At 45.4% G+C, this 26,552-nt stretch overlaps 1 protein-coding gene across 6 annotated transcripts in view; it reads right to left on the reverse strand.

Moving 5' to 3' along the window:
* Positions 1 to 26,552, reverse strand: part of FBXW4 (F-box and WD repeat domain containing 4) — a 75,836-nt gene that overhangs the window by 32,832 nt on the left and 16,452 nt on the right. For all 6 annotated transcript variants that reach the window (XM_036437897.2, XM_036437896.2, XM_036437898.2 and 3 more), the window contains exons 3-5: positions 25,182 to 25,367; positions 24,380 to 24,512; positions 18,226 to 18,320 (exon numbers count right to left, since the gene is read on the reverse strand). In XM_036437897.2, the coding sequence (XP_036293790.1) occupies positions 18,226 to 18,320; positions 24,380 to 24,512; positions 25,182 to 25,367 (414 nt within the window). The remainder of the gene's footprint in view (positions 1 to 18,225; positions 18,321 to 24,379; positions 24,513 to 25,181; positions 25,368 to 26,552) is intronic.

The raw sequence follows: 26,552 nt of genomic DNA on the forward strand, positions 1-26,552 counted from the left end.
TTTTGTCCAAATTCCTCAATCTTATTCCAGAAGTGAGGTCCCCACCCCCATTAGGGCTTTTCCACCTCTTTATTTATTGTCCAGGAATGAGGGAGCCTCCAAGCACCTGCCACTAGCCCATCTTTCCCTCCTTCTACCTTATTCCAAGCTCTCCTCTAAATCCCTGGGTGCTCCACAAAGTTTCCCAGAGCAACTGAATATAATTGTGCTTTTAAAGGGGAAAAACAGTCCAGGGAGTTCCCAAAGAGGCTGCTGCACTCTGCCCCTGTAATGAAGCTTAATAATGAAATGCCCTGCATTCCAATTAGTAAGAAATGCTCGTGTTCTCCAGCTGAACACCCTCTATAGATATGTCTCATTTGTTTCTAGGATTTCCTCCACCGAGTTCACATTTAAAGATTATGATCTGTTTGTGCTCCCCCAGTACTGGTAGGATAGGGAGAGCGTCAGTGTTTTCTTGGAGCCCCAAAGTAACCATCCCTGACACCCCTTCCCTCCATTATCACATTCATACCATAAGCTCAGACTCTTCCAGGCTCTTTATGAGCTGTCCACCAAATGGAAGAGAAGGTGGGAAGAAACTGCCTTTAGAAAAGTGAAGTGAAAGAACAATACAAGGAAAAGGGAAGGGGTAGGTATTGCTGGGAGTGCCTGCTTCTCAATAAGAGAAATGTTCTCTGCCACAGAGTGGCCCAGAGCTGGAGCTGCTCCTTACCAGTGAGCCCCTTTGGGACTCAGGCCCCTCGAAGGCCTTAGAGCTCCAGCTTCTTTTCCCTCGTCAGGCCTGGCAGGGTGACTGGCACCAATTCCTCAGACAGCCTGAAGGATGCCAAAAGCAGCACAGAGGAGCCGCTGTGCTCCGGGAACCTTGGCGGGATGCCTCTCCAGGGCCACCTCATCCCAGTGGCCAGCCCACATCTCTGCCTTCTGATCATATGGAAAGTGAGGACACAGTCCCTTTCTAAAAACCTGGTTCCTCAAATGAAGGCCTCACCCACAACACCACCCCAGATGCCTGGCCATGGGTGGGTGGTGCTGGGCAGGTCATCACCACCAGCTCCTTGACTCCAAGTACCCTGGGGTTCCCTCTCCCCAGAAGCAGAGCAGGCCACAACCAGGCTGGGAGATGCTTCCAGTGTCTCCCCCTACTTACAGTCATGCATTTGCATCTCCTCTCTTAGCAAGACTAAGGGCCCAGAATGGGTAAAGGCCCTTTCCCCAGCTCCCTGCACAAGGGTACTGTGCAGTGAGGGGAATGGTAAAGGCAGAAGCCATCCTGTGGGACAGTCCCCAGTGGGTCTACCTGCAATGGGGCCCCAGTTATCCTCACTGGAGAAAATGCCTCCCATTCAGTCACTGGTTTGTAGGGTACTCTCTCAACTGCTGGAGATCAGCATTTGAGATTTGCCAATGCTCCCCCAGACACTCGCCCTTTTTTCTGTCTAATCCTGTTCTCTCCTGACCCTAACCAATTGCTTGGTGGTCAATGCAGCAGACTTGTGCTTCCCCAGCACCCCTCCTGTCCGTCCATACCACCTCCTCAACCCCTGAAGACAAGGCCCTGCCCTGGCTCCATGGAGCTCACAATCTGTGCTGCTGCCAGACTGTCACAAGGGGGGTAAGTCACTTCAAGCTGGCAGCCCTGTGTGGTAGAACTAACCACCCCCCTCAAGGGGTTGGGGGAGAGGGCCAAGCAAGCGTGTGCCTGCACATCCCAAGGTGCTCTTGTTTTCTGGGCACCCCGCACGGTCTGTGACAGACGCATGGATGGGGGAATTCTTTGCCAGCTAGAATTGGCATCCCACCCTGCCTCTCAAATCTGCCACTAGTCTCCAGGGCTGAAGACCCTCCAAGAAGAGGCCCTGCAAGACAAAGACGTGAGGCCCCCCAGCCTGGCCTCCCAGCCCAACACAGGCCCGCATTAAAATCAACACTCCGTGAACACACAAAGCTGACAGGGCGGAGGGGGAGCACACATCGGATACAAAGATCGGGCTCTCGGGAGACGCGGCCTGTTGGTCTCCCATGTTAGCTCCAAGTGACTAGGCGCAGGGTGGGAAATAACGCCATCGCTGGGGCCAGAGCCCCCGCCTGGGCTCCAGGTTCGGCAGCCTTTTCACAGGGAAGATGCCTCTGCCCGGGGGAAAAATGCGAGCATTGTGTGGGGACCATTAATGTGTGCGCCTCTGCACATTCCTTCGAGAAGCAGGAGCACACTAGTCCCTGGGCCCCTGGCCCTGGGCCCCAACGATTGTGCTGGCCTGCAACACACTGCACATGCCACCTGGTCCTCCCCCCAGGCCCCGGCTCTGTGAGCGGTGGGAAGGGGGCTGCCAAACACCCTGGCTTCATTGTGCCCCAGAAAGAGGGGACTAATTACTTGCCTACACTCTGGAGCGTCCAGGGAGAAAACAGAGGCCAGTGGGGTGGAGAGGGTGGAAAATTGTGTGTGTGTGGGGGGGGGGGGGGGGGGGGGGGTGGTGGTGAAGAAGGGAGAGAGAAAGCCACAGGATACATTTCAAAGTTTCTTTAGCAATTTGGGGGTGGAGGAAAGAAAGCCTAGTCCTGATGTGAAATCATACAGAGGTCAGGGCTGGGTCTCCCGCCCTTGTGAGAAAACAGTGAATCAGGGACGGTTTATCAAACGATCATTTTTTTCTTTTGAAACCGGGAGGCAGCAGCTTGGACAATTCTGCAGATGTGCTTGATGAGTTAGGGACAAAAATGGCCTTTCTCTGCCCCCCTCCTCTCCTCCTTCTATAAGGGCTCCCATCGGGGGTTGCTTCTCCCTCCACTGCCTCCAGGACCCTCCCCTCCCTTCTTCAGTGGTCAGCTGAGACCCCCACCCACTGCTTGCTTTTGTACTCTTGGCCTTTGGACATACTGATGGGGCCTTTATGAGACCCCAATCAAGACCCCCATGTCACAGGTACCTAGTAGAGACACCAGACCTTTTCAAACAAGGGACAACAAGGAAAATCGGCTGGCCCATTGTCTCTCCTCTGTGCTAAGTGAGATGAAAGGGGCCGCGGCCCTCTCCCCACAGCCCACCTGCCAATCACCTCTAGTTATTAAGGTCACAATGTGTAAATTCTTTTGACCTGCACCTAATCAAAGATTCACCGGCCCTTTCAAATCCGAATGGGGAGGAGGGGAGAGATTCCCCCCCATAAACCCAGCAAACTCTCCCTCAATAAAATTTCTCTGATTCCTTCTCTGCTTTCCATCTCCACCCCTTTGCTTCTTCTCATTCCGCCCTCCTTACCACTAGCTTCAAACACAAATGACAAACCCCATGGAATTACTACCCTAAAAAATCTGAGGAGCATTTGCAAGTTTCTATTTAATTCTCTTGAAAGAAAAAGTTTTCAGACAGGCACAGATGCCTAAGCAAGCCCACAACCTGGTCTGCCCCTGTGGCTCCGATGCCAAAACTCTCCAAATGGCAAAGTGGTCAGCTGGCTTTTTTTTCTCTCCTAAATTGGCCTCTTTTGATTTCCCCTGATATCGCCAAACATGGAGAAAACCACTGGGATTAATGACACTCCCTCACTTAGCATCTCTAGCTCAGTTGCTGACCTTCCATGACCCAATTTACACTAAATAGTTTTGTGAGATGAGGGGGGAGAGGAGGAATTACCAAGCCTAAAGTAGGCAACCATAGAGGAAAAAAAGCAAAACAAACAAACAAACAAACCATAGGGTAGAACAACAGAGAACAGAAGAAGAGCCAGAGGGATACCCTTGAGAGAAAGCAAAACTTGGGATTTATTGTAGTTTGAATCAAGCAAAAAGAACAAAATGCTTGCAAATCTCTACGCATCACTATCAAGGTTGTGCACTTTGATTTTCTCTCTCTTATCATCACTTAAAAAAGGGAGGAGGCCTAACAAGCAAGCTAGTAATAAGGGAGTGTATGTAAGTTGCCCAAAGTCTAGTCTCAGTGGATGATCTGCTCTCTCTGATAGTATATTTTGCCTCTGAGTTTCTCTTTACCCGGATGCCTTTATTTCTTTCTGGGCTTTCCTTTGATACCCCTCACATCATATCTCCATACTGATACCTTTCACATCTTGATCCCATATCTGAGCTGAACCTTCCTTGCTGCCTTCGGCCGTGGCTACCCGACTGCCATCACCAACTCTAATCAACAGGTCTAAAGCAGAACTCAGCCTTCTCAAAGCCATGGTCCCCTTTAATCATCAGGCTCAGAGAGTGCAGGCCTCTTCCCTCTCCTTCTCAAATGCAGTCATGACTGCCTACAGATTGTTTCCTTTGTTCTCCTGAGTCCAGGCTGTCTTCCCACTGTCCCTACGAGTCCAGTCCCTTATTTATAACAAAGTGTACTCCCAGAAAAGTATACAACAGCCTCAGTCTATACCCCTCCAAAGTATCCTATACACTGTGCCACCAAGTAAATTATTTAATGGCTTCAATCTGGCAAAAACCTTGTATGGTTCCCTATTATCCTCAGCTTCAAGTCACACTCTGCTCTTCACAGCCCTCCAAAAGCAACCTCACCACATCTTTACACAAAGCCTCTATCCCAGGTAGCCAAACTCGTTCATCTGAACCCCCAAACATACACTGAACTTTCCATCCCTTATATCTTTGTTCATACCTGTCCCCTTGCCTCAACTTCCCTTCAGCAGTTTAAGGAAAGCCATCCTTGAAGTCCCACTTCAAATTCCATGTCACCCAAGAAGCTCCTGAGTTAACAAAAAAAGGCCACTGCTTTCCTCTGATTTCTTGTTAATAATCCTGAGAATTGATGGCTCTCACACTGCACATATACTGGAATAAACCTGAGGATGTGCAGAGTTATTGGACTATAAGCCCCTGGATGGTGAAAACTGCCTCTTGTACTTCATATTCCCCATGTGACCTTACACATTACAGCATTCTTGATACATCTGTAAGTTGGGCACTCAGGAATATGCATTCCACATAGAAAAACATTTCTCAGTTTACATTGCCTTTTTAAACAAATTCCAATATTTTAAGTTATTTCTTTCCCCACAAAAGGTCCTGAGCATGAAGCCATATTTAATGCTGCAAAAGTTAATGTAAGGGTTGCCGGGACCGGTTTGGCTCAGTGGATAGAGCGTCGGCCTGTGGACTGAAAGGTCCCGGGTTCGATTCCGGGCAAGGGCATGTACCGTGGTTGCGCGGGCACATCCCCAGTAGGGGGTGTGCAAGAGGCAGCTGATCGATAACTCTCTTTCATCGATGTTTCTAACTCTCTATCCCTTTCTCTTTCTCTCTGTAAAAAATCAATAAAATATATTTTTAAAAAAAAAGTTAACATAAGGAAGGATCTTTGCAGGGTGATAAAAATATGCTAAAGTGAATTGTGGTGATGGGTGCACAGCTCTGTAAATTTGCTAAAAATCATGGAATTGTATACTTAGATTGTATATTTAAAATGAGTGAATTTTATGGTATATAAATTATACTTCAATAACACCATTTAAAATAAAATATAGGTCCATATTTAATTTAATAATTGTAAAAAAGAAAGGATTTTGTATACAGATGCCTGATATTATAATTGACATTTAAATGTAACTTACTTTTTTTCTAATTATAAAAATGGGTTCAGCTGAAACCTATTTGGCTCAATAGAGCATTGGTCTGTGGGCTGAAGGGTCCCAGGTTTGATTCCTGTCAAGGGCATGTACTTTGGTTTCATGCACATCCCCAGTAGGGGGTGTGCAAGAGGCAGCTAATCTATGGTCCTCTCTCATCAATGTTTCTAACTCTCTATCCCTCTCTCTTCCTCTCTATAAAAAATCAATAAAATATATATATTTTTAAAAATGGGTTCAATATAAAATATTTAAATACAAACAAGTAAAAAGAAAATGTCAGTATAAACCTACCATATGAGCTACTGAAGTAACTATCATACTGCTTTGTGACCCTTTTTCATTTAACAATATATTATGACATCTTTTGGAATCAATGACTATATATCTAGATTCTCCTTTTAATGACATGTAGTATTCTGTTGAGTGAATGTTCCATAAAATATTTAACCAGACCCCTATTAATGTGTGTGTGTGTGTATATAAATATATATAAATATATATATAAATTATAAATATATAAATATATAAGTACACACACACACACACACACATATATATATATATATATATATATATATATATATATATATATATATAGTTAATATAAGTCTTAATACACACATATTGCATACTGGTCTGGTTATTGCCTAGGATACATTCCTAGAAATGGAATTTATGTGTTAAAAGATTTTCACTTTTTTATTTTGATTCTCACTGCCAAACTAATATAATTTTATAACCCTAACTTTTTCTCTCCTTCTTCCTGGTCACAGACCTCTAACAAGTTGAAGAATCTTCTGAACAATTTATCTTTTTGTATTAATTTTTTAAATATATTTTTTATTTATTTCAGAGAAGGGAGAAGGAGAGAAAGATAGAAATATCAATGATGAGAATCATTGATTGGCTGCCTCCTGCACACCCCTTAACAGGGATGGAGCCCCAAACCTGGGCATTTGCCCTGATCTGGAATCAAACTGTGACCTCCTGGTTCATAAGTCGACACTCAACCATTGAGCAACACCAGCCGGGCTAATTATTTGTTTTTATTCTCAACCACAGCTCGCCGTGAATACTAGTGAGATTTAAACTGGTCAGGAAGGTAGAGTGCTTTAAACACATTAGCCCTTGTGCTCTTCTTTGCTAAATGTTACAAATCTCATCCTCATGCCCAGCTGATCCTTCTCTTGGTCTCCTCCCATTCAGGCCCAAGAGGAAGAGGTACAGGCTGGCCAGGACAGATAACGCTATAGCTGCAACAAGGCCGAAAATAACTGGAGAAAGAGAGTTTACATTGTCTTGTAAAAGTAAAACCCTCAGGAGAAAAAGAGACAGTGGTCATGTGCTCTAAGCCATACCCCCTCTGTAGCCCCTGCAGGCCATGGTGCAGAAAGTTCAGAGTGAGGAGCATATGCTAAGAGATGGCTGATTACATCTGGACAACATCCTATAGGGAGACTGTGCTCCTAAAATGCCAGAGTTTTGACTAAGCATCACAGGACAAGACTCGAGATAATCTCTCTTTCAAAAGTCCCCAATCAATGGTGGCCACAGGCAGAAAGGAGTTCATTTCAGTTTAGCCCACACATCTCAGCCTCTCCTTCCTATCTATTCAGCCAGTGCATGACACATGCGCAACAGAGCCACACATAAAGGAGGAGATGCAGTCCGCACAGCTACACAGGCCTCTGCTACTGAGGCACATTTATATTTGAAAAGCTCTTCCTTCTATTCTAGCCTTTGTGTCTTCCTATCTACTTTAATTCAGTTCCTAGAAAGAAGCTGATCTGAAGCTTCTCAACTGACCACTTACTATGCCAGCACAATGAAAGTGGTAGCCATCCCCTACCTATCCCCACCTCCAGCACAACCAAGCAACACAGACTTCAGTGTCTCCAGTCTGGAAGCAAAAAGCCACAGCTCTCTAGATGGGGCAGATGAAGCATGGGAAAGAGAGAAAGGAAAAAGGCCTGCTGGCCCCACATTCTGCTTCATCAAGCCTAACCACAGTGTTAAGAGGATCAGAGAAAGCATAAGATGAAGAGCCTTGGTTTTAATGCCTTCCATAGAAGCGGGTAAGCTCCTGCCTCAAGATGCATGCTCCTCAGAATGCACACAGGACCCCAGCCCCCAGGGCCAGTGTGCACATTTTCTGAAAGGTACCGACCTTAGATGGAGCTACTACTTCCAGCCTGCTGTGAAAATCAAAATACTACACTATGACCACCATGGCCATTGTTTCAGAAGCTGGATTATGATTTCACTGTAGGAAGGAGCAGAGAAGGAGACAGCAGGGCAAGCTGAACAGGGCCAGAGACAAGTCTGAACACAAGAACATGAAAAAAGTGTGTGTGTGTGTGTGTTAACAGAAAAATAAGATTTATAATTATTTTAATCTCCCTTAAAAGGTTCTCTCTCATTACTTGAAATTCCTATTTGCAAATTAAGGCCCTTGGGAGGATTTTGGATGTTATCACATCCCAACTGGCACTCCACCTGCCCCTCCTATACTTTTTGTTCCCTATCCATGTTTTAAATTTGCATTGCAAACTATGAAAAAGGAAAGCTTCTGCAGAAAGCAATTTCCTGGGCCAGCAGCTCTTGGACTAATATTCACTTTGCAATTACCATGGCTTCTGTATGCGTGTACTCTCTTCCCTCCTCCCTCCACTCATCCTCCCTTGCAGGCAACTTCTGCCTAAACCAAGCCTGTCTGACAGACCATGTTACAAATTACCCCCTATGAAAATGCCCTGGCCAGTGTGGAGCAAGAACCAGTTGGGAAAAGGGGCAAGGATCTTGGGTGGTCAGATAAATAGGGCACCCCAGAGGCACAGGGGTTTCATCTGTAGCACATAGGCACATAACTCTTACAAAAGATGGCAAATAACACCCCTCCCAAAAGTTCACAATCTGAAACTTCTAGAGTCCTGTTTAAGAAACTGCTAGAGCCGAGACTGGTTTGGCTCAGTGGTAGAGCGTCGGTCTGCGGACTGAAAGGTCCCAGGTTCGATTCCGGTCAGGGGCATGTACCTTGGTTGCGGGCACATCCCCGGTGTGGGGTGTGCAGGAGGCAGCTGGTCGATGTTTCTCTCTCATCGACGTTTCTGGCTCTCTATCTCTCTCCCTTCCTCTCTGTAATAAATCAATAAAATATATTAAAAAAAAAAAAAAAAAAAAGAAACTGCTAGAGAGCCTAAACCAGTTTGGCTCAGTGGATAGAGCGTCGGCCTGCGGACTGAAAGGTCCCAGGCTCGATTCCAGTCAAGGGCATGTATCTTGGTTGCGGGCACATCCCCAGTAGGGGGTGTGTGGGAGGCAGCTGATCGATGATTCTCTCTCATCGATGTTTCTAACTCTCTGTCCCTCTCTCTTCCTCTCTGTGAAAAATCAATAAAATATATTTTAAAAAGAAAAAAAGAAAAGAAAGAAAGAGTAGATATTTACAACTCTTAAAAAAAAAAAAGAAAGAAAGAAACTGCTAGAGAGGCACAAGGATTAGCAGCTATACAATTCACAAAGCCAGAAATCTTTTAGTACTGGTCTGAAGAAAAGAACCAAGTACATTTGTTAGCATGCTGAGGCATAAATACATCCTTTACGATCACCATACATGAAACTAGTCAGCACAGCAGAATTCAGATTTATGATTCATAGCACCTTTATGATTCATAGCACCTTTACAGTTTTACCTATCAATGGTGTCAACATATCCTATTATTGGTTGTATACACTGGTGTCTATTCTCCTTGATGATGTGAGGAAAATGTTCCAGCTCTTGGGTTCCAATCTCCTAACCCCTTAAATGGAACTACTACTGTATAATAGAGAAACTTACTGAGACTCACTGATATAGGGAAATGGTCATGGACATCAGGATTCTTGTTCTTGGGTATTAAGCCCATGACCAAGCAGAGCTATGAATGACTGTCCTGAACTTGGAGAACAAAAGAATTATAGCTGAAACCATGGACTGCCATCAGGAGACTCCACAGACAATAACTCTGGTAGATGACAAGGGGGAAGCACATTTTCAAAAAACTTGGCTTGAAAAGGAAAACAAGCAATTTTAAAACTTGGCACAAAAATAAAATATTGAAATCTGCCCCAAATTGCCTGAGACCCACCGAATTACAGGAGGATGGGGTGATCTTTCCACCTCTGACATGACCCCCAATACATAAACATACATTTAATGCTACTGATCCAGCTACGCCCTCATCATTATCCTTTTCACTCAGACCCACCTCAACTCCCAGTCTATAAGAGTAAGCTCCATGGCTCAAGAAACTAAAAACACAGATATTTCATGAAAATCTCTCTTCTGACTGATCTGAGTGTTACAGCCAACAGGTGGGGAAATCTTGTTAAATATACAAGTATTATCATGACAGGGCCACTGGCACGGATCGGTGCCATAAGTCAGACAGGACTAGGAAGTTTCCGCCCCACCATCAGGTTCCTCTTTAGCCTTGACAGATCAAACTCACGCCGAAGCAGGCAACAGAGATCAGTTCAGTCTCCGAGCCAAAGGTCTTCACAGTGAGGGACCAAAGCTGCCCTGGCTGGGCCTCTGCCTGCCCGTGTCCCAGATTAATCACCACCAGGCAGGGCCTGGACACCAGGCTGCAATCTGAGCCCAGCAGCACCTGCACAAGGGTCACTCTGGCTCCTCCCACACTCCCCCTGAGCAAGACTCCAGGGCATGAGGGTGTCCACCTGTTGACTAGGTTACCTGGAACAGGAGGGCAAGACACTCAACCATTTTCAATCCTGCAGATAAGTCAGAAAATGTTTGAGTGGGTTAGTGAAAGAAGAAGGAAAGATGCAGTGACTCAAGTAGTGAAGTAAAACCTCTGAGAGAAAGAAAATTCTCAGCCTCTGATCAGGAAGAGAAAAAAGCCCCAGTGCCCCTCTCATTACTGTCTAGAGAGGAAGGCTAGCTCCAGCAGTCAGGGGAACTAAGCTCTCAGAGGTTATGAGCTAATGAGATGCTTTGTGAGTGTTTGGTACACATTCTCATCATCTACAGATCAACAGGGTGCTGAGGAGTTGAGAGACCAGAACAGGAATATCTTTTCTAAACACCCCCAAATGCGGCCAGATATGCTAGCGCGGAAATAAGCTTAGAAACAAATTCACTGAGGAGTAGGAGAGCTTCCTATGATGCCAAGACCTGGAAAAACTGTTGCCTCAATGTTCGCCTAAGTCAGTATGCTGTTTCAATACTGTCCACTCAGAGCTGGCAACTATGGTGTGTCCACATGCCTATCGATTCTAGAATGCACTTTTTAGGACCAAAGGATCCTATTACAAATTCTTCTTGGATTGTAATCTCTCTTATATTATTGCTTCTCTAAGTAGAATAGGAGGAAGTATTCTTGAGGCTCAAAAAAAAAAAAAAAAAATCAAAAGGAGGAAGATAAGCATAAAGATCTGTATCTTAGAAGGATCTGTCCCAGGGCCTAACCTGTGATATACTAGTAAGGAGAAACCGCTCATGGATGCAGGTTTTCCCACAAGCCTGTTGGCCCTAGGGAAGGAAGGGTGGGAGGGGTCAGAGCAGATGGAAGTGTATGTCCCTTAAAAGAGCAGAGAAAAGCACAGGTCAAGTAAGAGGAGAAAGAGCTCGGGCACAGCGCCTTCATTTGTGGAGGAACACCCACATCCTGACTGTTACACCTTGTACCTCCAGAGCTCCATCTCCAGGAATTCCCTTTGAACTCCAGCTGCAACCAGGAGTCAGGATAGAGCAGTGGCTACAATTACACACTTGCTTGGAAAGGGGGGTTAGGGGGTTGTATGCATGTGACAGGCCATGAAAGGTCCCTGCCTATAAAACAGACTGGAAAACAAACCCTTAATTTAAATGTTAATGAAAGTGCTGTGGAGACATCAGAGGCTTCCCGGCTGCTCAGAGAACAGCTACACCAAGCTCCAGAATTTATAGCTCCCCTTCACCCTCCCACCTCCCTCTCTGCCTCATCACCCCCTGAAGTTTAAAGAGTAAAGAGAAAAAAACAACAACTAATTTTAACATTAACTCCATGCTTCCACCTTGGGATGTGATTGCTAAATTATCTGTCGGCAGAACAGTGATCAAAGGTGGAAAAACACAGGCACGTTGCACACACAACCCAAAAAAGTCAGCCACAGCTGCAGCAGGAAAATTACCTTCCTCTCCCTTCCCGCATCAGGAAAAGAAACAGCGGTGCAGGAAGGGCCTGGAGCCAGAAGGTGCAGGCTCTGATCCCTCCACCTAAGAACTTAGCACACAGATTACCCACTGACTGGCCTGTCTCTCCACCACACTATGCTGTCTAGCTCACTGCTGTTTCTCCAGAGTTTACCACATAGCAATGCTTAAGTATCTGGAGAAAGATGGACAGGGGATGGGCGACAGGTGGGAGAGAGAGATCAGAGAGGGAACTCAAAGAATTGAAACACTGAGACAGAATGGAAATGTATCCCTGTGAGTAGGGGCAGGGTCTCCATGCACAGACTCTGTCTCAGGCTTCTGCAGCAGCCTCTGTTTCTATTTGTGGTATTTTATTTAAGTCAGTTTGACAACTGAGCCAACCTTGCTGGTCTGAGAAGGATTCGCTCCCACAAAGGGGTTCTGGGCCAGCCAGGACTGGTTGGGTTGCTGGTGTCAGGCCAGCAGCTCAGCACATGAGCCTCCCCGTGCCCATCCTGCCCTGAACAGTGGCAGAAATCCAATCTTGAGGAAGTAAAACCCACCAGTCCCTGTGGCATTTCGTCCTTGCTTACTGATGGATACATCCATAGGAGAGGCTTGGCTTAGCACAGGCAATGAACTCTAGGGTGGTGGCCACTGCCCTGAGACTCGGAAGGACCAAACTGGTTCAAATGTAAGCCCACACTGATCCTTGTCCAATTTCCAGTCATTTCAGGTTGGACTAAGGAGCCCACCTAGCATTACCCAGAGCATCCTTCTTCCTCCAGGTGTCACGCCTCCCCTGCCAGCCACGCCAATCCCTGGCCCCTCCATGGTGCCTTTGTGCCTCTGACTCTCAACCGAGGGCACATCAGGAAGCTCCCTCCTGTGTGCTCTACAGCCTGGAAAAGGGGAACACTGAGCCACTCTTTGCCTTAGGTAGGTTTCCTTTCCCTAGTCAGGCCCCAGAGGAAGCTTCCTCCTTGCCCTGGGAGGGAGAATTGAGGGGTCTTTGAGTTGACCAGGGGCCAAGCCATCAGGAGAACCAGCCACATTGTGAAGCCTAACAAAGTCAACCATCAGAATATTTTTCAGGTTTCAAGGTTAGGGATCCTCTTCAAGACCCAGCTCTCCACTGCCAACCAGAAAAAAAGCAAAACTCAGAGGCACAACCTTTACTTTTGATTCGTCTTCTCCTAAAAGCACTGAGTTATGAAGCCCAGGGCCAAAGGGTTGCTGAGCCACTGGGAATCAAAAGAATCCAAGCTGAAAGTTGGCTGTGTCTTTTCCCAATCTTCCGGACCTCTCTGTCAGGGAAAACTCCAGATGCAATTACCTTTCTCTAAAGAAAGGTGCATTTCAGCAGGCTGGTGAATGTGCATCTACCCCACACACGACACACAGTAAACTGTGTGGCCACTGGAACAAACACCCTGCTCTCCCAATAAACCCACCCCCTTACCAAACAGTACACAGTGCCTGCTTTCCTTCCAGACTCCCTCACCTCTGGGAAAAATGAAGCAAGAAGGGGCAGCTGCTCCATCAAAACCCCCCAGAGGCCGCAACTCACTTTACGAATCTGAATCGGTACATTTCATGCAGACTTGGACTAATCCCCCAGAAAACAAACAGGCCACCACAGTGAGCAAAGTAACACAAAATTATATTGTATATTTAATAACATAGCGAAGTCAAGTTTCTACACCTATACCACTCATATATTTCCCAAATGACAGAAACAAGAGAGAAGGGATTAAAACCCAAGTGTCCTGGGAAGCCTTCCTGACCACACTTTCGCAAGATAGCAAATGTTGTTCAGAGACGGGGAAAGGATTCTGTTGAGCACCTCCTTTTTCTTGAAAGGTAATAAATATGGTGTCTGGGGGCTCTCCTCTCTTCCCCTCCCAGGCAACCAGGGGAGGTAGGCTTACAGATCCATCTTATCACCAGGGCCCCCCATGGCTGGCTTGGAAGATCCATACTCCTGGACTGGGGCAAGCATTTACAGCTACCTGAGTAAGCCCAGACCTCGATGACACACTGCCTTCCCATCTCAACTCTGGCCTCCAGGAGGAGAACTTTCCCCAGTCCCCACAGAGTCCTTCAAGGGCCTCAGCTACTATCCAAGATGCCAGTGGTAAAAGCATGTCTGTGGTCCTCCCTTAGCCCACAGGACATGGCAACAGGCTAGAGACCTGAACACCAACTGCTGCCTCTTCGGCCCCATCCCACGTGTGCCCAATATCAAGTTTCCCTAAGGTTCCATTTCTCCCTCAGCCAAAGACGTCCTAGTTTTAGGCTCTTAGTATCATCTGGCAACCATCACAGTTATGTACCCATCTTGTCCTCACCACTGACAGGACCTTTGGGGGAGCTGCCTCACAGCAAGTGCTCAGTCAATACACAGGGAGTAAGGAGGAAAGGGAGTAAGAAAGGAAAAGATGGAAAGTAAAAGGGAATGAAATTAAGTCTTTAATAGTTCTGCATTTCCTAACTCTTGAGTATTTACTAACTTTATTCAGCTGGAAATAATTTTAAATGGCAACAAAACATAGTTCACATTTTGAAAACTCTGCTTTTTCGTGTTACTCATGGACAAGTGCTCAGAATCTACTGTGACCTCAGGAGGGTGTATGTCTGAGACCAGCTGGACTGAATGTGCTCAGCCCCACAATACACCCAGACATGCCTCCAGCCTCTCACTTCTACTCCGTCACAACCATTCTTCCCTCACTCATTCCCAGCTCCAGGCTGGGCCTCCTCTACAGGAGGAGGGCTTCACCTATAAGTAACAAATCTTAAAAACAGGATTATTACTGTCAAGGCAAGAAGATGCATAAGAGGCTAGAGCAAAAGTCCTTGTCTGCCACCCTGTTGATAGAAGTTTTACTCCTATGTTTTGTGAGTACCAACACACTCTAAGCACATGATTGGTGTTAAATATAATCTCCCATTGCTGTTTATAAATGGAGAACTCAGGGTCATGGAAGGAAGGATAGGTGATATTTGGACACAAGAAAGAATACCTGCTTTTTTCCAGTCATGAGCACCTCAAAATAAACCTAGGGCTTGAGATTTCATATTTCATACTACAAGTATCTAAGCACACACAGAAAAAAGGCACAAAAGCCCAGAATCAGATAAATATGATAAATAGCTCTGAAATAATATTTTAAATAGAAGAAAGATATTAAGAAAAGAGGTGTGCCAGATCTTCTAACTGTCCAGGTTCCTTCTAACTATGAGGGAGCTATGAGGGAAGCAAGAAATTTTCAGGTAAACCAGGAGTCACTGCCCTAGTGGACAGCTTACCCACCCCCCATCCATGCTCTTCATGAGGGGGTTCAGGGGCTCATCACATTAGTGACTGAAAACCACATTCAATAGGGAAAGTGGCAGGGAGGGGAACAGAAGGCAGCCATCAAGGGCAGGAACACTGTGAGGAAAGGGAGAGGAAAGAGAAATTCCTGCTGAATCCCCAATTCAAGAAGACTGCAAAAGAGGCACGAGAGCCAGCCAAAGCCCCGGCAAGAGTGGAGCCACGACAGCAGGTAAAGCCACTAAACAAGCTATCCCAGAGAGGAGATTCTGGCTGACATCATATTATAGTCCTTTCAGCTTTTCTTATTCATCATCTCAGGTCTTCTTCACAATACTCTAGAAAGGTCTATAGAGGAAGCAGTATTTACGTTTATTACCGTAGGTGAGGAAACTGAGGCTCAGAGAAGGGAATGACTTACTTGAAGCTACTGTTGGCTGGTGGCAAAGCAGAATTTCAATCGTCCAGAACAACCCTGAGGCTGGGAGGCAGAGGCTCCCAGATTGGGATAAATGGGTGAGTTTATTGTAAGGTTCCAATTCATGGACATAGAGAAAATAAATTGTTCTAATAAAGATGAAAAGGCCCCTGCCCCAGTTTATTTTCAGGTAGGAGAAAAAGGAACAGAGATAACACCAGCATATGCCCTGATCACTTAGAGTAATCCCAAAAGCAAACTATTTTTAAAGAGTCCAAGATACCATCTGTGAAGTTAGGGAAAGGTCATCTCAAATAACCATGGGTCAGGAATTGAACAGCCAGCCAACAGTGAGTGAAAGATTCATCCAGAGCCAAGAAAGTACGCTAAGAGGACAAGACGACTTTAAAGGAGAATGTGAAGAAAACATAAGACCCAGGTTTTCACCAAAGATGAGGAACATCAAGGACGTAGCAGCGTGTCTGGCATAGAGCTATGACTAATAGATGTTAACTGCTAGTAGTAGTAGCCATCATAAGCAGTACTAGTAATAGAAAACTATGTCCTTCCTCCAAGTTGTAGCCAAAAAAACTAAACTCAGTTCATGGTAATCTAAACTGCTACTCAATGGTAAAGGCAGACATCTGTCCTCAACCTTTTTTTTTTTTTTTTTAATCCTCACCTGAGGATATTTTTCCATTGATTTTTAGAGAGAGGGAAAGACAGAGAAAAACATCCATGCAAGAGAAACATATCGATTGGTTGCCTCCTGTATGTGCCCTAACTAGGGCCCAGGCTTGGTAGGAGCCTGCAACCAAGGTGCATGTCCTTGACCAGAATTGAACCCAGGACACTTAAATCTGCAGGCTGATGCTCTACCCACTGAGCCAAACCAGTTAGGGCAGTCCTCAACCTTTTATTGGCACCATATTCAACAGTTGCCATGCTTTATTCTAACACACTCCAGAAGAGGTAGGTAAAGTAGAGGGACATGTGTAGGGATGCTGGGAGAGCCTGTTTGTGTTCTTTGGCCTAAACACACGTGCAGGAAACACGTGGACCATCTCCAGCCCTAAAGAATGTCCCTCTACCACGGACCCCACCCTAGACTCCTGAAGCCAGCAAAAGTCCACAGGTAATCACCAAGACAAAGTCACCAGCCCACCTGTCATCCCCACAGGCTGTCTCACCCTCCTTCAATCCTTACATATATCCAGCCCCCAGACCCCAAAGCCTGGCTAACTGGCTTAAGAAGGGGCAGCATTAGGAAGAAATTGAGGAGGGGACAAAGCTCAATGGCTCCATTTTCCACCCTCCACTCCCACACACTTAGGCCTCTCCCGGCTGGTCTTTCCTTCCCTCTTTCCTAGGATCACTAGAATGATTTGTTCTGAACAGCGACAGGTTTATAGGTTAGCCGACACCTCCGCTCTGTGGAATTTTAATTAACTTCTCCCATCGTCAATATGCTAAGGAATGGGGTCTCCATTCTCTGAGGTCAGCAATGTGTTTCAGGTCCTGCTATATCAGCCGTCAAATTGAAGAATTAATGACGTGGCTAATCGGCTCTAATTCTTTAGGAAGAAAAAAATTTGAAAGGGAGTTGTGGAAGGGGCAGGCGGAGGGATGCAAGCTCCATTGGGTGAAGAGAAAAAGGGAAGGGGGGAATTGACTCTCTCATAAAACAAATGACTGACTCAAACCCAGTGTTGGAGGTTGGCAGCCCTACAGCTTTCCTACTGACCATCTAGATGGGGCGTGAGGGGTAAAGGAAATGGGAAGACCCTAAGTAAGCACTGTGACAGAGCAGGTGCAGGAGAGGGCATCAATGCACCCTGCTGAGGAGGAGAGAGGCTCTATGTTAGTCCAAGAAAGCCTAGACAGAAAGCACAGTTAGGATGCACGCTCACTCATTCACAGACAAAGCTAGAAAAATACCAGTCAGGCCAAAGGTAGGCTAAAGCCACCATAAAAAACCTGGCTCTTCTGCTACAATGATCAATGCATCTACTGCACACACACGTCTTTGGATGAGGACCCAAAGGCACACAGGCCCTAAGCCTCTCCTAATGACTCAACGCTTTAAATAAAGGCCATGGTCAGCAAACGGCAGCTCATAAGCCACATGCGGCTCTTTGGCCCCCTGAGTGTGGTTCTTCCACAAAATACCACAGCCTGGGTGAGTCTATTTTGAAGAAGTGGCGTTAGAAGAAGTTTAAGTTTAAAAAATTAGGCTCTCAAAAGAAATTTAAATCGTTGTACTGTTGATATTTGACTGTTGACTAATGACCACAGTTTGCTGACCACTGCTCTAAGGGATTCTCCAAAAGACATTTCCCCAGGGGAGCAAATCACTATTTGAGTTATGAGAGCAGTTTTGCTGGTGCTGTCACCTAGAAGTGCTGAGGTAACAACTTCTTCCAGAAGAGACATGGCTGTACAGCTGTACAGCTGGACTCAGTTATATTCTAACTTAGTATCTCTTCCTTCACATTGCTGGGCTAGATGCTTAGGAAGTTGGTTCCTAGAAGGTTCTCTCAACCCAATGCTTATATGAAGTAACCTTCAGACCTCAAGTCTCTGGAGGATTTCCAAGATCTCCAGGAGAGCAGCGGAAACAAAGCAACCTAGAATATACAGTAGAGGATTTTCTAGCCCAACTGATTTTGTAAAATAAAAGCATTATTATATGGGGCATATCCAAAAATGTCTCCCTTACCTGAGTAATGGGCTGATAGCAATGGACCAGACTCGATCTTCAGTCTGGATGGTGTGTAAGCACTGCCCAAGCCGGCCTGAGGCCAAAGACCATACCTGAAAACAGGAGAGAAGATGCTCTCGTTGGCATTGCCTGGAATTGGGGTGGGGTGGCTGCCTCTGGGCAGGGGTGAGGGAGGTGGGAATAGAGAATCCTTTATGACCTGTATACACAGAGTACAGGGTATCAGCAGAGGTGCCTCTCTGGCATCTGGGTAGCCTACCACCCAAAGAGACCCTGGCTTCCAGTCCCAACCTCTTTTACTTCCACCCAATACAGCTCTTACTTCCCAGCCAATTTTATACCAGGGAATCAGAAGTTCCACATTCCTCAGCTGAGACTTGACCAAGAGAAGTGAGTAGACAGGATTGCTTCTCTTAGCACCTTCCCCATGTTTGTGGATTTTCCTTTCTCCTATCTCTCACCAAGATTTTACTTTGGAGAGGTAAGAGGAGGGAGAAAGATCAAGGCACAGTATGGGAGGATAGAGACAGAACTAGAGTAGAACTAGAAAAAGGAGTAAAAAGAAAGATGCAAGGGAAGGAAAGAATGGAAAAAGAGAGACTTCAAAGTAGAAAGGTGGTGTGTTGTTTGTTTGTTGATAATGCCCAGGATTCAATGCTATTCATGTCAGCACGGAATTTGGCACCTAGTGTCACCAAAAGTAGCAGAAAAGCTTAACTCTTTTAAGCTTCCATATCTCCTACAGGTTAAAAATATTGCTTGGAGCACATTATCTGGTCCCTATCAGTCAGGAATGTACATTAGCAGCCACTCTGGGCTTAACTCTAATCAACACTCACAGAGCCCTCTCAGCAGTCAGTGCATTTAGAAATCTCCCATTAAGCACAAGGTCCCCCTACCTCACCCTATCCCAGATGACACACACAGGGAAATAAGCCTCTAACTAAACAGAAAGGAAACCTCAAATATACAGAGCTGTCCCCAGACAGCAGCCAAGGAGGGATCCTGAGGCAGCCAGATGGATCAATGACCTCTCAAGGTCCCTGCAGAGCTATAAGGGGAACACACAAGTCAGTCAGGGCCTTAGATGGAAGAACTTCAGGAAACATTCCTTGGGTTTAAGGGGTAGGTAATGGAGTGGGGGTGGTCCTGCCTCCTTAGGGTCACATGATATCTCTTCCTTATAAAAGGGGAAAGTGTTTTAGATTTTGTGTGCATGATGGAGGCAAGAGGGTATGACCAATTTTCTCAAATTAGGGAAAATAAAATAAAACAAGAAGATCCTGAATGAAAAAGGGCAGAAATTAAAGGTAAATACCACAGATTTCTTGGAGTGCCATGACTCCAGCTTACTCTTCTGGATCTGTAGTCAGGACACTTTGGTAGTAATTAGATGAACTTCTAATGTCCGCTCTTAGATAGTCCAGATTGGAAGAGAGGTTTTCCTTTGCCCTGATGTAAACCCCCCAGAAGGTATGTTTTCACATGGGTGGTGGGAAGACACCAAGGGCTCTGATTACAAAATCTATGGGAACAGCCTAGGCCTGAATTCACTAGTGCCCTCCAGGGAACAGGCTGGTGGTGGATTCCTAGACTGTGCAAACCACAGAACAAGGTTTCTAGTCTCCAGAAGTGGCTTGGGAAGTATGCTGCCAATTCTGAGCATCATCTTGGGAACATGGCCCTCCTGATCAGCTCCAGCAACACACCATCCACCAGAAACCTGAGTGTGCTGGTCACATCTTCATCCTCAGTGGCCAAATTCAAAAGAGACCCATCCCCAGGAGAAGACAGAACTCGGTGGGAATAGATCTTAAAAAATAATCCCAAACTGAAGAAAAACCTAAATGATAAAACTATTCCCCGCAGCATAAAATAACAGAAAGCATATACATGGGCTTTGGAATCAGACAAATCTGGGTTGAACCCTAGTTATTACTTATTATCTCTGATCTTACAGATGTTTCATAACTTCTTAGCCTCAGTTCCCTCATGTCTAAAATAGAAATAATACCTAACTTTCAGGGTTGCAGTGTGGAAATGGGAAGATATGTATAAATTATCCTGCACAGTAGCACAGTATTTGGTAGGTATTAGGCATCAATAACAGTGACTCTTAATACTATACGAAAATAACTAGATACAAATATCCACTAGGAAAAACAGTGACTAAATTATGGTAAATCCATTGTGAAGCCATTAAAGACAACACAAACAAATAATTTATAACAATAATGAAAAACCTTATAAAATAAACTAGATATAGCAATGTACATTGGGTATCTAAAATATATTTATATATATAAAAAACCAGCGCCCAGAACGCCATAATGACCAAAATGACTGGTTGCTATGACATCCACTATGACCAGCAAAATGGCCAACCTTCCTCGGCCCCTCCCCCTGACCAACACCACCCCTGATGGGCCCCCACTCCAACAGGGAGCAGGGTCGGCCCACAGCCCACAGCCAGCCCCTCCCCAGCCAGCCTCACCACCAATTGGGCCCCCTCACACCAATCAGGAGTGGGGCTGGCCGGCCAACCTCCCACGGCCCCTCCCCCAGCTGCTGACCACAAATCAGCCCCCCAACCCCATTTAGGGGTGGGGCCAGCCAGCCCACTGCCCACAGTCCCTCCCCATGGCCAGACCCACCTCAAATAGGCCCCCCTCCCCCAATCAGGGGTTGGGCCCACCAGCCAATCGCCTGCAGCCCCTTCCCCCCAGCTGGCTCAGCCCAGATCAGTCGACTGGGGAGGGCCCACCAGCCAACCTCCTGCCATCTCCTCCCAACAGGCCTGGCCCCGATCCACCCTGTTTGGGATCAGGCCAACCGGACCCCACCATGCAAGAATTTGTGCACTGGGCATCTAGTTATAAGAATAATTATGTAGCAGAAAATTACCCTAAAAGATAAATTGAAAAAATAAATAAATATACAGTGCTTAGTACAGTGCCTGATTACATCCTGTATTGTTACAAATCAAATAAGCAAACCCATGCACTGAAAAATAACTAAGAGAAAAAGACAAGTTCAAATGTTCCCTCTTCATAAAGTCTCCCCTCCCAATCCAGCTGTGATCCCTCCACCCTCTGAACTTTCTGGCCCTTTCCCTAGAGCACATGTGTCAAACACAAGGCCCGCGGGCCAAATCCGTCCCGCCAGGCCTTGCAATGTGGCCCGCACCACGCTGTCATCACTGCACTCCGCTGCGTTTCCATCACAATGACAGTTTATGACTGTTCAGTAAACCATTCAGCCCGCGATTTAGGCTGGATTTTAGATTTTGGCCCCTTCTCTGATTGAGTTCGACACCCCTACCCTAGAGCCTTACACTTCAGCCTTTAGCCACTTCTGATCACCTTCATAGTGCACACATGCCTCAGTTCCCCTTGAGAGAGATTATATCTTCCTCCTCTTTGAAGAGCTCTGATGCCTTGTATAGACATATATCAGAATGAATGAAATAGAGAAAAAGGCAGGAATGAAGGGATGGTCAGTACTGGCCCAGGCCCACCAAGAACACAAGCTACCATCCTGTCACATCTGAAGATGAGACCAGCCCACTAAAGCCCAGAGAAGCAAGACAAGCTAAGTCACAGGAAGTTAGAAACTAGAGTTGGGAGGGGAAGGAAGAGGGCTTTCTGGGCAGTTCTTTGCTCAGCAGTCTTCCAAAGAAAATGTTTTTGTTTCCCTCACCCCAATAAAACAATCCTCTATCCTAAGACACAGTACATATTTAGGGAACTCCCTCAAAACAGGCTATAGATGTTTACAGGCAAACATGATAGTTCTTATGTAGGTTTAGGTGTATCAGAAGTTTGAAGAAGCAGCTGTAGAATTGCAAGTGCCACCAAAAGAAAATGGAGAGCCAGTTATAAAAGAATAACTGTGGGTAATATCAAAATGGGTTAGGAAGCCCAGCCAGTGTGGTTCAATGGTTGAGTGCTGACCTATGAACCAGGTCATGGTTTGATTCCAGGTCAGGGCACATGCCCAGGTTGCAGGGGTGTACAGGAGTTAGCTGATCAATGACTCGCTCTCATCTCTGATGTTTCTGTCTCTCTCTCCCTCTCCCTTCCTATCTGAAATCAATTGTAATAATGAAAGAAAGAAATGGGTCAGGAAGACGAAGGTGGTGAAATGCAAAGATAGTATCAGAAAGGAAGAAACAGAAGCAGCACCCAGAGAGCCAGAAAAGATGAGCTAGCCTGGAGATCATTAGGGAACCCCAAAGAGCTGACTAGCTTTTTGAAGCTGAAGAACCAGGAGAGAGAATTCTGTCACTGACCTAAAAGAATTTCTCAAAAGAAAGAGGATAGCCGAAACCAGTTTGGCTCAGTGGATAGAGCGTCGGCCTGCGGATGGAAGGATCCCAGTGGGGGGTGTGCAGGAGGCAGCTGATCGATCATTCTCTCTCATCGATGTTTCTAACTCTCTATCTCTATCCCTCTCTCTTCCTCTCTGTAAAAAAAAAATCAATATATATATATATATATATATATATATATATATTGATTATTAATATATCAATATATATTTAAAATAAATATATCAATATATATTTAAAAGAGGATATACTGCAGCGACAATTTTAGAATTCAATATTACCTATTTCAATATTTTTTTTTAAACTAAGTCACTAAATAGGCTGAGTTGGTACTTAAAAGGTGAAACTAACCCAATATCTCAGATAAAATTGATATAATTTCTTACAGTATGCAATCCTCGAATTGCTATGGTGATAAAGCCTAGTTTTATACTGCTCAGGATATCAGAACAAATAGGATAGAAAAGGTGTCACTGAAAAATAAGAACCAAGGGAAGCTTAAAGCTATGACAAGAAGGTACAACAATGAGATGGGATGATCTAGGTCACAGGTACCACAAAAGGTTTTCATGCAAATTGACTTCTAAGCAGCACAGCAACTTAAGGCCATCTCTTTTCAATGAATGGCACAAACACAGTGACCAATCAGAAATGTGAAGTACAGAGGCATGGGAAGCAGGTAATAGGAAATTCTGTTTCCATGTTGGTTTACAAAATTTTCTAGATTTTTCAGGCTCCCTGTGCTGATGCACATGTCTTTGACAGAATCCAAAGTGTGAGGAAGAAAACAGCAAAGGAAGGAGAAACTTCCACAAATAGAAAAGAACATATTTAGCTCTTCTTTTTATATAAATTACTGACATTTTTCCATGAAGAAGTAGTCAGTCACCAGAGGATACTCAGAGACAGAAAAGTTAGTGAGTAAAGACTAAAATTTCCCTCTCTTGAGTCCTCTCCCTTTATGCCTTAGAGACCCATTTGCTGACATGGACAAGCATTTTGTTCCTGTTAGCACTACAAAGTCTCTAGATGCTGGGAAACAGACAAGCAAGATACTATCAGGCCTCCTGCACCATCACCTGAACTGTCAGTGAAGTTCCCATGGCAGCCCCAAAGGACCAGGCATGTGTGGGCCTTGCCTAGGGCTGCTGGACACAGAAACGCAGAAAGTTCTCTATCTCATGGGTGGGAGCCTATCTGACCCAAATGTGGATGAGCTGAGTCCACAAAGCAAAGGGCACACTACTTATCAGTCTCATTCTGTTGAGACTTGGCAGATGTTTGACTGTAGACCAGGCAATTTGGCAATGACGCAACAAATAACACCCTTCTCTTGTCATCTTTCTGCTGCTTACTGACCTCATCCCTCTCCAGAGGAGCAGCAAAAACACATTTTAATTATCAGCCTGATTGCTTATAAACAAGGTGGTGAAAAATTAACCTCCCAAAACAGAGAGCAAGTAAAAAGAGGGAGATTTTTAAATAAAATATTGGGGTCAGAACTTAACCCACAAACTTGAGGAAACTCAGCTCAGGGAGGAAAAGCCGGCCAGGCCCTCTGTTTTTGAGTTCACGCCACATTTCAAGTGAGTGGCAAGTTTCCCAGCCACTGTCCACTCTTTTCCCAGGCCAGCTGGCAAAGATACAACCTGGCATGGCAAGCTGCATGCCAGAGGCACATAAGTGAGTCCTTTATTGTGTTGTTTCCCCCGCCCCCACCCAAAGCTCTCAGCCAATCCTGAGACTCAGGCCCTATCCACCCTCTCCCACCCACTCCCTGTAGACAGAGGGAATAACAGTATAAGGGAGTGACTATCTCACCTTGGCCGTTCTGTCCCTGGAGCCACTCACAATGATGCCCCCTTTGCAATCCACACAGTTCACCTCCTGCTCATGGGCTGAGTACTTGACGGTGAAGGTGCTATGAATCTTATGAACACCAATCTTTCCATCTCTAGGAGAGAAATAGGGAGCCCACCCCAACAACCAATTATTCTCTCTGTAAGAAAAGAACAAGACTATAGAAATAGCCCAACACTCCAACAACATCCAAATTTGCTAAGCTCTAGGCAATTCAGTCCAATAAGGTCACTCCGAGCTCCCAGATACCTTTACTTTTTCAGTACACTTGGGGCAGAACAGAGCTGAGAGACAAAACAAATTTCCCCCTCAAGAGTATCAAGACCAGCTTCATTTTTCATTAAAGGCTCTTCCTGTTTTCCTTCCCCAGCTAAGACTATTAAGGACCATTGGTAAATCTCTGTTCTTTGAACTACTCCTTCTAGACTTCCTCCTCATCCCTTTGGAGCTGAGTCAGAAAAGTCAGAGACAGCCAAAACCGGTTTGGCTCAGTGGTAGAGCGTCGGTCTGCGGACTGAAAGGTCCCAGGTTCGATTCTGGTCAAGGGCATGTACATTGGTTGCAGGCACATCCCCGGAAGGGGGTGTGCAAGAGGCAGCTGGTCGATGTTTCTCTCTCATCGACGTTTCTAGCTCTCTATCCCCCTCTGCTCCTCTCTGTAAAAAATCAATAAAATATATTAAAAAAAAAAAAAAGAAGTCAGAGACAGGCACATGGTCCCTGAAAAATCCCGAGGCTGGAAGGAGAAACCTGTAGCACTTACCCTCCTGCACTGATAATATGTGAGTTGGCCAACACAAAGTGGCAAACGTCCTCATCATGCCCAGCAAAGACTCCCAGGGGCCGACGGTTCAAGCTGGCACCATCTGGGCGGAACTTATAGGCCAGGATGAAATTAGCCTGGGATATGTACAGAGAATCACCCTCTAGCTGCATCCAGGGCATCTGACTAGAGAGATGAAAAAACAAAATTTAAGGATCATCAAGATACAGAATGAAAACCTAACTCCAAGCTTTGGAGAGGCTGACTGATCCCCAACTTAGCAAGGATGACCTGCAAGGCTAAGTCTATCCCTTGCTCTCCCCTTCTTCAAAATGACCTTAGGGTACCTTCAGAAAACTAGAGTGATTGAATTTTGTGTTGACCTAATCATCTTCAGATTATCTAAGAAAGTGAGAATTAAAGGACCAATTAAATATCACTTTTAGTTGGAGAATGCTTACAACTTAAAATTACTGGGTAGGCAGAGCTTAGAAGATGCAATGATTGAGGGGTGGGGAGGGACAAAAAGAAGCTAAGTAAATTTTTTTCCACACTAAGTAAATTTTTTTCATTCTGTATCCTCTATGATTTGCTAAGTTTCAAGGTTCCAAGTCTCCCATACATATCTCTTTCCCAGTAGACTGGTAAGGGTATGATAGAGAAAGAAGAAGAGTGATCCCAGGAAAATTCCCTTCCCATGTCATTTACTAGCATAAGTGAAAGGAATAAAGTCATATAGGAAAGGATGCGAATAATGTACTGATTAGATACCTAGATCCTCACAGGGGACATCTACATTTCTAAATGTATGAGAGGACCCAGTGTAAGAGTAGCAATGGAAAAACACAGTCCCTAGGGCAGTTTACTACAGGGACTACGGAGAAATAGCTCTCATAGGCAGCTGATAAAATAAATCCACAGAGTTAAAGATTCCCTCTACAATCTGGCAAGAAGAAAGGTAGAGGGGAAAAAGGAGACATATGTAAAATTTTAAACAATAAAAAATAATAATAATAAATAAAAATAAAAAAGAGCAAAGGTAGAAGCCAGAGACGAGTCCCATGGCACAGAGTGAGATTTAAGAAGAAAGAGGCTCTGCCAGACACCAGGTCTCTGTGGGGTCTAAGCCCCTTTCCCAAGGTAGACATCCCAGCAGCCTGCCCCACTCTACCTAGGGATTCTGGAACCACCAGGCCCCAAGCAAAGCATAGGGACAGCTGATTCATCCCCATTTACAGACACCATCTCTCCCTGCCAAGCCTGTCTGAGCAAACTGGGCTGGGTTTCTTCCCCAGACTCCTTAATACAGGCGTCATGGGAATGTGGAAAAGTTCTGCAAATTGACTTGACGGGCCATTAAATGCAGCTTGG

Source organism: Pipistrellus kuhlii, unplaced genomic scaffold (genome assembly GCF_014108245.1).
Source record: "Pipistrellus kuhlii isolate mPipKuh1 unplaced genomic scaffold, mPipKuh1.p scaffold_m20_p_15, whole genome shotgun sequence".
Lineage (NCBI taxonomy): Eukaryota > Metazoa > Chordata > Mammalia > Chiroptera > Vespertilionidae > Pipistrellus > Pipistrellus kuhlii.